Source organism: Vidua chalybeata, chromosome 5 (assembly GCF_026979565.1).
Source record: "Vidua chalybeata isolate OUT-0048 chromosome 5, bVidCha1 merged haplotype, whole genome shotgun sequence".
NCBI classification, from domain to species: domain Eukaryota; kingdom Metazoa; phylum Chordata; class Aves; order Passeriformes; family Viduidae; genus Vidua; species Vidua chalybeata.
In genome coordinates, this window is record NC_071534.1 from 24,524,157 (window position 1) to 24,537,229 (window position 13,073).

The 13,073-nt window shown below is 36.4% G+C and overlaps 1 protein-coding gene across 3 annotated transcripts in view; it reads left to right on the forward strand.

The window, feature by feature from the left end:
• The window catches only part of GNPTAB (N-acetylglucosamine-1-phosphate transferase subunits alpha and beta), a 37,554-nt gene that overhangs the window by 18,864 nt on the left and 5,617 nt on the right, over positions 1-13,073 (forward strand). For 2 of the 3 annotated variants that reach the window (XM_053942181.1, XM_053942182.1), the window contains exons 9-18: positions 1,642-1,821; positions 2,786-2,956; positions 4,660-4,783; positions 5,507-5,710; positions 6,642-7,750; positions 8,237-8,436; positions 8,701-8,920; positions 9,969-10,082; positions 10,802-10,887; positions 11,730-11,828. In XM_053942181.1, coding sequence (XP_053798156.1) covers positions 1,642-1,821; positions 2,786-2,956; positions 4,660-4,783; positions 5,507-5,710; positions 6,642-7,750; positions 8,237-8,436; positions 8,701-8,920; positions 9,969-10,082; positions 10,802-10,887; positions 11,730-11,828 — 2,507 coding nt within the window. Of the gene's footprint in view, positions 1-1,641; positions 1,822-2,785; positions 2,957-4,659; positions 4,784-5,506; positions 5,711-6,641; positions 7,751-8,236; positions 8,437-8,700; positions 8,921-9,968; positions 10,083-10,801; positions 10,888-11,729; positions 11,829-12,268; positions 12,399-13,073 lie in introns of those variants that run through there. The other variant, XM_053942183.1, reaches the window with a different exon arrangement.

Here is a 13,073-nt window from a genome sequence, read left to right on the forward strand (position 1 = left end):
AGGTAAATGCTACAACTTTCAAAACTGCAAGTAGAGGCTAACTAGTCAATGACAAGGAACACGGGATTTTTTTCCCAAAGCTTGGAAGTATTAAGAATGAAATATTTATTAGCTTGTAAGAAGAAATCACAAGAACACTGTCCAGTTCTCAAATCAGTGGGAAGGAAGGATTAAACAGTGTGATACTTAATTTAATTTTTCCTGTTCTCTACTAAGTAAAAAATGTTGCCCTCTGCACACATATTCTGATAAAGCTGTGTGTAGTAAAGTCCTGAAAGGCTTAACTGATCCTGACTGGCAGATAAGCAGGCTTCTTGTGTGGGGAGATAGAGGGTTTTTTTAACAAGCATGATCATCTCATTCCCAATACATTTCTTAAACATTTTTTACTTTGGAGCATCATTAATGTTGAGCAAGTGCTAATGGCTTCTCTTTCAAAAATTTTGAAGTCCTGAAATACAGATGTCAGTAAGGAAAGGAGGTTTACTTTAAATGCTTTTGATACAATGTAGGATGTTTGGTTTAAGAGCAGGAAATTAAATAACATGGTGTCTGTTTCAAGATAAGATATTCTGTAATCTTTGGGTTTTTCCTCCTGCTAGAATCTAATTTTTAACAGTAAATGTCAAGTGGCATGGTTGGTGTGCCCACTCCTGAAAGGCTTGCAGTCTGTCTTTGTATCCTGTGACGGGACTTTTGGGGAATTTTTCCTGGTTAATACCAGCCCTGAGCTCAAACTTTATATTTCCCCATGTTGAAATTACAGTTTATTTTGTGAATGGGTACCTAGCCAATGGCTACTGGTGCTGCTAAAATGTTTTCAGTTGTTACTCTTTTCCAAATGTGAAAGCTGTGTTACTGTACATATTAGAAAACTTATATACAGTGTGTAGAATCTGCAATGAAAATGGTCATTATTAAACATTCAACTATTTTCTTGAGTTTTCTGTTTCATCTGGACTTTTCTAAAGAAACAGCCTTTTACACAGCCTTACTTGTTGGCTTTAGGAGAGGTCATTAAGCTCCTATAAATGCGAAAAGAAACATGTTCCAGTGTCCTAAACCTAATTCTGTTACTTGACTGATAAGTTTCTTACTGAAACGCTTTCTATTTAATAAAAATATATGTAAACATTTAACGATTTGGCTAAATTATTTAGGCTAAATTCTGTTCATTTTCTCCTGCTTAAATTCTTTAATAGAGCAGGGGGTAATTGAAGAGTACCTACGTCATGACATTTCCAGTATATGTATATTAGGTGACATTTATATACGGATCATGATGAAATGTACTTGAAACTGGATTTCAGAAAGGTAGTGTTACTGGTTTGAAATGCGGGAGGGGGTTTTTTTTTCTGCTTTATTCTCCAAGAATTTCTTTCAGCATGGTCAGTAGACATCCTAATGATACCAGGTGGTCAGCCAATGATGTCAGAACACTGTATTGTTTGCCTTGATAATATGGATATGAATATGGTTCTTTATAAGAATAATGGTTATTATCAACGTACTTTTTTTTTCTGAATTTCTAAGTCCTGAAGTGCTTATGCACCCATATGCCAAAGCACACTGTCCTTACCTAGCTGGATCAGAACTTTAGTGTTCTATTTAAAATCTGAGAAGATTTTTTTCTTTCTGTAGTCCAAGCAGGATGAAGATGTTTCCGCCAGCCGCTTCGAGGACAATGAAGAGCTGCGGTACTCCTTGCGATCAATAGAGAAACACGCCCCTTGGGTACGGCACATTTTCATTGTCACCAATGGGCAGATTCCTTCCTGGCTTAACCTGGATAATCCTCGGATAACTATAGTGACACATCAGGTAAAATTCAACAAAACTACCACTGTGAAAGGGCCAGCAAAGATATCCTGTTTGATTTGAAATGCAGTTACCCTCTTGCAGCAAAAGCCTGCATTTATTTGGAAGAAGTGACAGCCTCTTTCCTCTCTCATCCAGGGTTTTATCTTGTATGTCTTTATATTTGGGCTAAACAGATAGCTGAATATATATCAAACCTGTATTTAGTAAACTCTTCCAAATATTAAGGCTTCAGCTAAAGTACACCCATGTCTAATTTCCTTATAGGGTCTATTTATAAAAACCAGGGGAGAAGAAAATGTAATCTGAATCGCTAAACAGTCTCTCAGAACCAGTATTAACCTAATAAGCTTGTGTTGAGACAGGATGGATTACAATTACTGGAACCAGGAAGATGGCTACAAAAAAAGTAGCTATGCATTCTCAAAATGTTATTTAAAAAGAGAAGAGGAATCCTTCAAGCTTTCTGAATAAGTGAAACCAAATTCTCCAGTACCATATTACAAATTGAGGAGTAATTTTGGTATCTGGACATGCCTTAGGAATTCTGCACAACCAAAGTGCTTACTCAACTTCTGCTGTCTGCTGGTGAAGTTACTTGAAAAAGATGGAACAATCCTGACTATTTGAATGCTGTAATAGGTTGAGTTTGCTAGAAATTTTGTGCAGCCTGAAATTAATGAGAATTATAAATGTGTACTCTGAGCCTGGTCCAGTACTCTCTGAAAGAGGAGTGTGTGAAAGATTGTGACTTTGTGAGCAATCAGGTGCAGTTTCTTAGTTGAGCAGAAGAACTGAAAATGGTTTTATGTGGGGAAAAAGAGATACTCAAGTCTTTTTTTTTCTTTAATATATTTTTTCTTTTGTATCTATCCTCATTCTTTATATATTTTTTAGTAGATAAGTGTCAAGTATTTGTGTGCCTGACTGAAACAGTTTTTGGTTGTTGGGGATTTTCTTGTTTTAGGAAATATTTCAGAATGTGAGTCACTTGCCTACCTTCAGTTCACCAGCTATTGAAAGTCATATTCATCGTATCAGTGGCCTTTCTCAGAAGTTTATTTATCTCAATGATGATGTTATGTTTGGGAAGGATGTTTGGCCTGACGATTTTTACAGTCACTCTAAAGGTCAAAAGGTAAGCCATTATGAAAAGGTATTTTAGCAGAAGTGGAACTTTTTTACTCTAATGATAAAAGTCAAAGGAATGCTACTTGGAAAGGGAGAGCACTAACTCCCCCTTTTATCTATAAAGGCTCATTGTTCTTAACTAGAGAACTGTTGGCTAAGGTTCAGGGTGTGGAAGACTTCTCTGTATTTGTATGTCTGCTATGTTTGTAGCGTTACTCTTTTTCTTGTTCACTTCTACTTTGGGGTGGTTATAATGGTTCCTCTGTCAGGATTCACTTTAGTTTCAGTATTATTTTCTAATTCTCCTACTTCCTATTGAAGCTCTGGTAAGACTGATGTGGTGTTTGGCAGTTGCCAGTCTTCCTTCCTTGCAATTTTTTTTTGTTTTGTGGGAAAGACTCAAAACAAACAAGAACTGACTTTTCTGTGAAAATACTGAGGCTAGATGACATTTGAAGTGGTCCTAAAATTGATTGAAGTTAACCATTAATTGCCTCTGTTCAGACACCCATAATATCTTTACCCAATTTGTATATAATCATATATATATATATATATATATATATATATATAATTGTTTGCTAAAATAATAGATATTGTTCCACGTTTATGAGTGTAAAGTAATTTAGTCATTCAACAAACCCATTATCAACAACTGGAGTTTAAGGAATGAAAGCAGGCTGAGGAAACATTAGCAATAGTTATGCATAAACACTCTGCCTGCCAGCAGGGTGTTCATCCATTTGCTTGATCTACAGCAGTGACATGGAGGAAAAAAAAATGAAGATTTATATGTTATTATTTCTATTAAAGCAGTGGGTACACAAGGCACCAGAGACCAATGAATTAAACATTTTATGCAGGCAGATGTGCACACTGGCATACAAATACAGAAGGGTTGAGCAAAATCAGTTTAAGCTACATTAAAATAACTGTTTCAGTACCTGGAGATGTTAAGGAGGCTTTTAGTTGTATTAAATCTCTAAGGATGGAGGCATATAACTGCAAAACCATATTGTTTCAGCATTAGTATTGTTCTTTAGTTATTTATCCCAGCTATGATGATGAAGTCAGCTTAGGTGCACTATTGTTTGTGATAACCTGATCAGCAAGCGTTACTGTAGGAAATACGCTACTAAAATCTTGAAACAATAAAGTCTAAAGGAAAATGTGTGGGGTTTTTAATGCCTTCTCATTTGAAAGAACACACACATGCACACTTTTTTTTTTATCCTGCCAATTCTTAGGATTATTTAAGTCATAGAGGATGAGATGCTTCAAGGGATTATGTTCAACATGTGCTGCATATCTCATGACTGGTTAGTAATGAAGAAACATTTTGAGTCAGAAGAATGAGTGAACTGCAGAGCTATTTCAGAGTTTAAGTTCACCCTTCCTATCTGACAAAAGAGAAGATACTAGTTTTCATTGGAATATAGTTTGCAGTAGTAGATTTGGGAAGTCCTGCTTTCCATTTCTGGCTGTTGCGACTTTGCTGTATGGCCTTGGGAATTCTTCAGTTCTTCCTTCCCTTTGAAAGGATAACATTTACTTCACAGACAATGGGGTTTAAATTCTATTTGTAAAATTCTGTGAAATCTTAAGGCACTGTACACAGGGAGACATTATTGTAAGTCTCCATATTCAAAGAAACAAGCTCAGTTGACTTCTATTTGCCAGTCTTTGTCTCAGACTTTAATGTTGTTCCAGGTATACTTGACTTGGCCTGTGCCAAACTGTGCCGAGGGATGTCCTGGCTCATGGATTAAAGATGGCTACTGTGATAAAGCCTGTAATAACTCAGCATGTGATTGGGATGGAGGTGATTGCATTGGTAAGACAGCAATGCTGAATTTAGGAAAAGTGAGCTGTTTGTTTTTCCTTACAGGAATAATTCTGTACTTTTTCTTTTTCATATAACTACAGTATTTGCCTCCTTTAGTAATAAAAAAAGTTGACTTACGGATTAAAAACCTTATTTCTTGCAAACTACAATTTTTAATGGAAAATGACAGGAAATAATAGGGCATAGGATAATGTTTCTTTAGGTATCAAATTTGATTAGCTGAATGGAGGGGTTTTGAAATGTAAATTATTATATATTAATATATAGTGTTATATATTTGGATTCATAATCCGTATAATGGATTATGAAGCTGCACTATTAGTTCCTAGATCAAATTTTCAGTACTGCAGTGTAATAAGATGAAGTGGTACTTCTGGATTGAGGAAGTGATACCTCTCTAGGAGACTGCAAAGTCAAGGCTGCAAGCACAAGGAGTAGTAAATCAGTTTTCTGCCTGCCTTTTTGAAGTTAAGACAAAATATGTTGGCGCTTTGGATAACCTTTTCACTTGATTCCTAAGCTTCTACATTGAGTGAAAAATCTACAGTATGCACAAACTCTCAGAAGTCTAGTTAGGATTTGCCCTTTTTTAATTTCATTGATGATTGTTTAGACTTCAGTCTAGCTTTAACATGGTGGCCTTAATGTGCCTTTCTTCAGTTATTTGCAATTCTTACTTCTGCTGGGTTTGTTTTTCTCTCTTTTCTCTAGGTAACAGTGGGGGCAATCGCTACGTTGCTGGTGGAGGTGCAGTTGGAGGTATCGGGAATGGCCCACCATGGCAGTTTGGAGCAGGAATAAGCGGTGTTTCATACTGTAACCAAGGCTGTGCTAATTCCTGGCTAGCAGACAAATTCTGTGACCAGGCCTGCAATGTCCTCTCATGTGGATTTGATGCTGGTGACTGTGGCCAGGGTATGTAAAAAGCATTGCTGATGGATTTCCTGTGGGGATTCTCTTGAATTGCCTGACCTTTCCTAGTTTGTCATTACTCTCAGACTGGGCTACGGTGTCCTGTACAAGTATCTTTACCTGACTAAGGACAGTTGAATTGATGATGCCTATAGCAGTTAAGAAGTTTCAAGAACCTCTCTGATGCTGACAGTGTGAGTTCAAGTCTGGCTCTGGGCTCTTGCCAAAGGCTGCTTTCAGTCACAAGTGAACTTGTCTGAAGTTCATTTGCATATGAAAGATTAGCAAGAAGTGAACAACGTGATTTAAAGTGCTGTCTGGTATATGCAGGAGAAGATTTTTCTTGTTTGGAAGAGCAGAGGCTCCCCTGCATTTCAGCTGGGACAAATGTATTTCTCATTATTCTATTGCTAGCAGTGAGGTTTTGTTCATCTGGGAGGTGACAATTAATCTGTGTTCTGCTGTGGGAGGGAGAAATTCCTTTCAGCCTATCTGAAATTGAAAATTTCAAATCAAGATGCAGCGCTGTAGCCGTGAACTCTAGCTGTTGTAACATTACTCTCCTAAAATGTGGCAAAAATGTAATATGGGCAAGCTACTTATGACTGATAGTTAATTTTAAGTGACAGGATAATAAGATGCTTTAGGCTTTTCAGGTAGAGATTGAAAGAGTGATGAATTATACTGGTTTTTAGAATTAGCATGGGAGTGTCTGGTAGCTTTGTATATCTGACTATGTTCTAGTCATCCATTACTGAAGATAAGTGAGCAAGAAGCTGGAAACTAGAGTAAGTGTTCTTTCACAAAGCTGTTTCCCTGTTAATATAGTGTCTGTAGCTGGGCATATTGCTATTAAAAAAAGAGTGAAAGATAAATTATGCTGAAAATTGACAGAAATTTGTTTTGTTTCTTGTTTGGGATTTTTTTTTCCCAGATCACTTTGAAGAGATGTACAAGGTGATGCTTCAGCTTAATCAGACCTACTATGTTATTCCCAAAGGTGAATGTCTGCCCTACTTCAGCTTCAGTGAAATAGCCAAGAAAGGAATTGAGGGTTCATACAATGATAATCCAATTATCCGACATGCTTCAGTTGCTAATAAATGGAAAACTATCCACCTAATCATGCACAGTGGCATGAACACAACTGTGATCTATTTTAACCTTACATTCCTAAATAAAAATGATGAAGAGTTTAAAATGCAAATAGCTGTTGAAGTTGATACTAGGGAGGAACCAAAACAGAACACAACTTCCATGCAAAAATCTGACTCTGATTTTAAAAGTGTAACTTCAGCACCAGAAGCTGAAATGATATTTGAGGATATTCCAGAAGAAAAACGCTTTCCAAGAGTCAGGAGACGTAGAAATGGCACAAAAGAGAGTGTACCTGAAGAGCTGATAATCCCATCAGTAAATGTGTCTCTTCTTCCTGAAGATGTCCAACTAGCACTGCAGAAACTGGACTTAAAACTACTAAATGGTGATATAACTCAGAAAGGATATAACCTATCAAAGGCTGCTCTCCTGAGGCCTTTCCACTTTTTAAGCACAGCGAAGAGTATTGTAGGCCTGGGAAAAAAGGGTATGCATAATCATTCAGAAGATCAGAAGAACCAGAGCAACTGGGAGAAGTCTTATAAAGATGTAAATGATGGCAAAATAAAAAGAGTAAAAGCAAAGGAAGAAGTTACTTCGAGGCTTATGGGAGCAAAAGGGACTGTTGTGACAATGAGCAGAAATAAAGATATTTATAAAGTACAGCCGAAAGCCACACTTCCCTCCCAGAGCATGGGGAAAAAGAATGAAACTCGAGAAAAAGTATTGAATGCACTCATATTAAGGGAAACACAGAAATCAAAACATATTGGAAATATTGATACTGGAGAAGGCAAACAGGGGATGGAAGGAGTAAAAGAGCATGAGCAGGTGGATGCAAATATGAAGGAGGGGCTAGTGGGAAGAAAATTACAGTCTTATGCTGGAAGTTACCAAGGCTTTTTGCCATGGGAGAAAAAGAAATATTTCCAAGACCTTCTTGACGTGAGTATCTTAATGTCATGTTTTGAAAAACTCTAGAAGATACCGTGCTTCAGTTGGTAGCAGCTGCTTTGCCCTATTTCACATAGAAAAGTGCTGTGTTTTAAAAAAACTCTGTTCATCTGAGATTGAACTTTGCATGAAAAATCTTTATATCAAATTTATCAAATACGGATGAAAAATCTGCAAAAAAAGGCAGTATTACAAATAAATCTGATGCCAAATAGGGCTCTAAGTGTGTGTGAGGTGTCAGAGCACAAATGTTAAGGCAGCCTTTTATGGAGTAGTTTTCCTCAAAGTATGAATGCTTTAAGGAAAAGTTTATTTTATTTATTTTTAAAGGAAGATTTAAGGAATATGAAGAAAAATATTAAAATATTCTCTTTCAGTTTTCAAATGAGTTGGCAGCTGGCTGAAATGTCATTTTTCCTAGTGTTTTCTGACTTTTTCAGTAATGTAACCTAGATTTATGCTTGTCTTGCTCTTTAGGAAAAAGAATCGTTACTCAAACAAATGTCATACTTTACTGAAGGTAAACATTTTGGAAGGCAGCTGAAAGATACATTTGCTGATTCCCTTCGATACGTAAATAAGCTGTTAAACAGCAAGTTTGGATTTACATCTCGTAAAGTCCCTGCTCACATGCCTCACATGATTGACCGTACTGTTATGCAAGAGCTCCAGGATATGTGAGTGTGGTTTTGCTTGGAATAATGTAAAGCTGTTGTAAATTCTACCTTTCTGTTGTTTTGCAGTAGCCATTTCTATTGTGTTAATGGTTACTCATTAAAATTATATTTTGGGAAAGGAAATAAGAAATTTATTACAACATTATAGTTGGGATACAATGAGATTTTTGAGGCATTTTCAAAATTCTGGATAAGGATTTATTTTTAGGTAAAGGAAAGTTTTCTTCAAGAAATTACGGTGCTAAATGAGTTTTCATTATCTAGGTTTCCTGAGGAGTTTGACAAGACATCATTTCACAAAGTGCGTCACTCTGAAGATATGCAGTTCGCTTTTTCATATTTCTACTATCTTATGAGTGCAGTTCAGCCACTGAACATTTCTCAGATCTTTGATGAGGTTGATACAGACCAGTCAGGCATCTTGTCTGACCGAGAGATTCGCACTTTGGCCACGAGGATCCATGAACTACCGTTAAGTTTGCAGGTACTTTTTCCTTACTGATTAACTTTTAGAACAGCTTCAGTTTTAAAGTCCAAAATGGTTAAAATAGAACAAGTCAAATTTTTATCCTTCCTTGTAGCATCAGTAACATTTGGCAATTTTAAAATATTACCTGGAAGATATAACATTGTGTTCTACTTACTGTTTGATTGTTTTTTCTGTGGAGTCTGTGATTAAACTGAGTTCTAGCAGCTTCAGAAAAATGGCTCACTGCTTTCTGAGTTCAAGAAAACAGTGTGAGTTTGTCTAAAAAAGAGTTCACTGCCAAGAGTTGGATCCTGCTGTGCTTACTATAGCTTCTGCACATAGCAAAAGATAGTTCTTGCCCTGAGGAACTTGTGGCCTAAAGAAAGAACTGAGAAAAAGGATAGCAAGGAAGTCATACTAGTAAATAGTGTGATAATATACAAAGACTCAAGCTTCTGTTCTTCTAGGAACCTCATAAACAGAGACATGGTTTTTGTAGGAGTTGCATTCTTAAACATACAGGTAGAGAACAAAGTCTGATGGTTTTTCTTTACAGAGAGGATATGACACAGACCAATGAAACAGTTCCTTTGTGACACAGGCCACAAAATCATTGGCGTAGTTGGCCCTGCTTTAGTGTATTCCTGGCCTGTACCTTAATCAGAAAATCCTCCTGTCCTTGCAGTTAACTCTTCTGTTTGTTTGCTTGATTTAGAATTTAATATGCCAGTGTTGATTTGGGAACTCTGTACTGTCCTGACATTAGTAGAAAAGGTGTGCTTTTAATTTTAAATTAAAATGACTTTGTCATGCCTTATCTGGTCTCGATTAAACTCTGTACTGAGCATTTGCTTTACTTTATATACTTTATAGGGAGTCCCACTGACTTAGCAGTTACTGAAATGGGGTCTGCTGAATATTAAGTCTACTTCTGTGTACTGTAGCATGGAAGTTTGTTATGTTGATAACATTAAATACATTTGTGCAGCCTGCATTTTTAGAACTATGTCAGTGAGAAAATCAGTAGGATTAAATTTTTTTTTTCCACCTTTCTTTCTGTTAGGACTTGACGGGTCTAGAACAAATGCTAATAAATTGCTCTAAGGCTCTCCCTGCCAACATCACTCAGATCCATGTTATTCCTCCAACTCAGGAAGCATATTATGATCCAAATCTGGTAAGAAGCATTGATCTTAAAAGATGCTTATTTTCATTCCTGAGTATGTCTTTACTTTACTTTAAAAGCTGGTTTGATTTCTAGAAGGAAAGTATTTACAAAAATTACTACTTCGTATATACACAAAGTGACTGTTACAAAATGAAAATTTTATAGGCTGCTTCCTAACTTACTAACCCTTAATTTTCTTTAAAAGCAGAGAAAAGCTGAGATTTAGGCTGTTATTATAATTGGGATTTAAAAAGTCATCCTTGTTCAGAAAATTTACTGTTGTGAACCAAAAGGCCAGTAAGCCCAATACCCCTCTAACTAGAACTTTCTGATAAGTCTTTAACTGAATTATAACCCATGTATTCAAGAAATATCCTAAAATCCAAAAATCTCTGCTGTACAGAGATTGCCTGGCCAGTTTTACTGGTGGCCTTTGTCAGAGGAATATCAGGCAGCTGTCAAGTTAGAATTTTTGAGTATTTTACTGAGAATGAAGTTGCAATGTTTTTGCTGAAAAATAAAATTGTAAAATAGGAAATAGTGATGTTATGTACCAATATTGTTTTGTTTTTTCCCTCCACAGTTGATAACAAAACTATTGCTTTTGATTCCAAGAGGGTAAAATATGCAGGCCGCTCTAGCTGTAATACAAGTTTTCTTACAAAATACACCTTTATAACACTCTGTAATTTTCAGTAACCTATAATCTAAACAGTGTTTTCTTCCAGCCTCCAGTAACCAAAAACCTAGTGACTAATTGCAAACCTGTGACTGACAGGATTCGTAAGGCTTACAAAGACAAAAACAAATACAGGTATGTTGTGGCAGTCCTGTGAAAAGAGATGCTTAGTGTTGTAAAGCCATAGAGGAAGGATACATACACACGTAAGCCAAGATTGCACGTGTGTGCTAACAAGCCTTAGCTTAGTGGAACTAAAGAAACATACTGTTGTTAACTTATGTATGTTTCATTGTGCAGAGTGATGTGGGTTTTTTCATAGTTTGCTTAGTGGACTAAATAATTCCATGTTACTTGTGTCATCTTGAGCCATTTCCTCATTTGTGTTGTACAATAGCAAGCCAGAGTATATTTGGATGGCTAGAGAGTGAGTGCAGTTCAAGTGGCATACAAAGAAGGAAACAGCCTTCCTGTACCTAGAAGATGTACATGTACTTCATCCTTCATTCTACTAAAGCTTAAAAAAAACCCACAAAAAGCATTTTAGTCTTAACTACCTTGTACCTTTCCTGTGAGATGCAGGAGTGACAGTGGCATGAGCTTTGTAAGTGGAGGAGAGTCTCAGGTGAGACTTGAAGAAGCCTTCAGGGTGCTTTCTTATATAAAGATAAGTGAAGTGAAAAATATAGGTGTGGTATCTACCACTAGTAAGACTGTTTACCTGGAGTCAAATGTTCATATTTTATGTGCTTTCTCTTAGAATTCTATGATTGATCGGTGGCTACTAATAAATCCACAAAGAAGTGGTTCTGTACAAGAGCATTAGCTGAAAAATTTAAATGTCTTGATAGAAAGCAAATGGCAAATTTTAATGAAGGTTGGCCAGTCAGATTAGAAATGTTGCTCAATGTTAAATATAAGATTGAGCCAGACTTTAGGTTGTTTTATTAATGTATAAATATTATTTCAACAATAAGGTTTGAAATCATGGGAGAAGAGGAAATTGCCTTCAAAATGATTCGCACAAATGTTTCTCACGTAGTTGGTCAGCTGGATGACATACGAAAAAATCCCAGGTATCCTGTTTTGTGATTTGTGTGAAGTTGTGAGATGGTTTTAATTTTCTAATTTGACTCTTTGAACTTCTTTTGTATTTAAAAGATAAATTATTATAATGTATTTCTAAACTGTGTGTTCCAGGGTAAGACAAATTTGAACCAAAAGTGTTTCTTTTTTTATGTTTGACTGAAGCTGACTCCTCTGTCTGTTATGCCAGGGGCTATCTCAATTATTTGTTACATTTTTATTTATCTAAAATCTTCAAAAACTTAGAAACTTCAGCTATTTTTGAAGCTTTCATTTTTGCTGTTTTAGAGGGCATACAGTTTATATTGCAGGCAATTTTATTTTAAAGGAAGAACTTTTTGACCTGCTGTATGCAGGTATTTTATACTAGGAGTTAGGTATGGATTATTTTGTCACTAAATCAGTTTTGCATATTCATTGTGCTTTCAAGCTCTTTTACTACATGGAAAGAATCTTGCTTCTGTCTTCAGAAAACCAGAGTTTTCTGCCAGTTTAATGTGTTTGGCTGCAAGAAGAGGTCTGACAAGTGTCAAAAGGCAGAGCAAGGAGAAAAGTAGAACCAGGTACCTTGGGCCAGGGAAAGTGAAGCCTCCTCTTTTGGTCACAGAAAGTTGTTGGGTGATCTCAGCTGCCTGTAAAGCTATAGCATGATTTATATTTGTAGATAAAGAGTAAATTTCTACTTTCCTCTCAACACTTTTGCTGGGTTATTTATTCAGAAAGGGAAAAGGTAGTCTTGAGGCATTTTACAGCTGAAGGTGGTTTGTATCTATTGCTATTCTTTCAAAGAGTGCCTTCTGGCCACATAACTCCTGCATTCCAGTAGCCACAATGATCAATTTTAAAAGAAAAGTAGGCAGTCCTCTAGCTCATCCTGCTGCTTCCTTTTCCTTCTCTATTTCTTTGTCTGCTGGCTGTGAGGTTTTTTTTTTTTTAAGGTTGGGATGATTTTAAGTCATGTTAGGCTCAGAGAGGCCTGAGTAACCTAAGTTTCTCACCTTCAGTGTTCACAAAGTGAGGAGTCGATTACCTGGGCTCTATTCCTGTGAAGTACAGTGCCGTACTGTAGTCATATCTTGTTAACAAAGGAGATCTGGCACAGTTATGTAGGCATGCCATTTCCTTCTCTTTGCCATATTTTATTTGCATACAAGCCAGTAATTATAACCAGTTTCCAAAAACAGGTTTTTAGTGCCTGTCTTGGAATGAGCTAAAAGTCTCATTCACTTACTGAT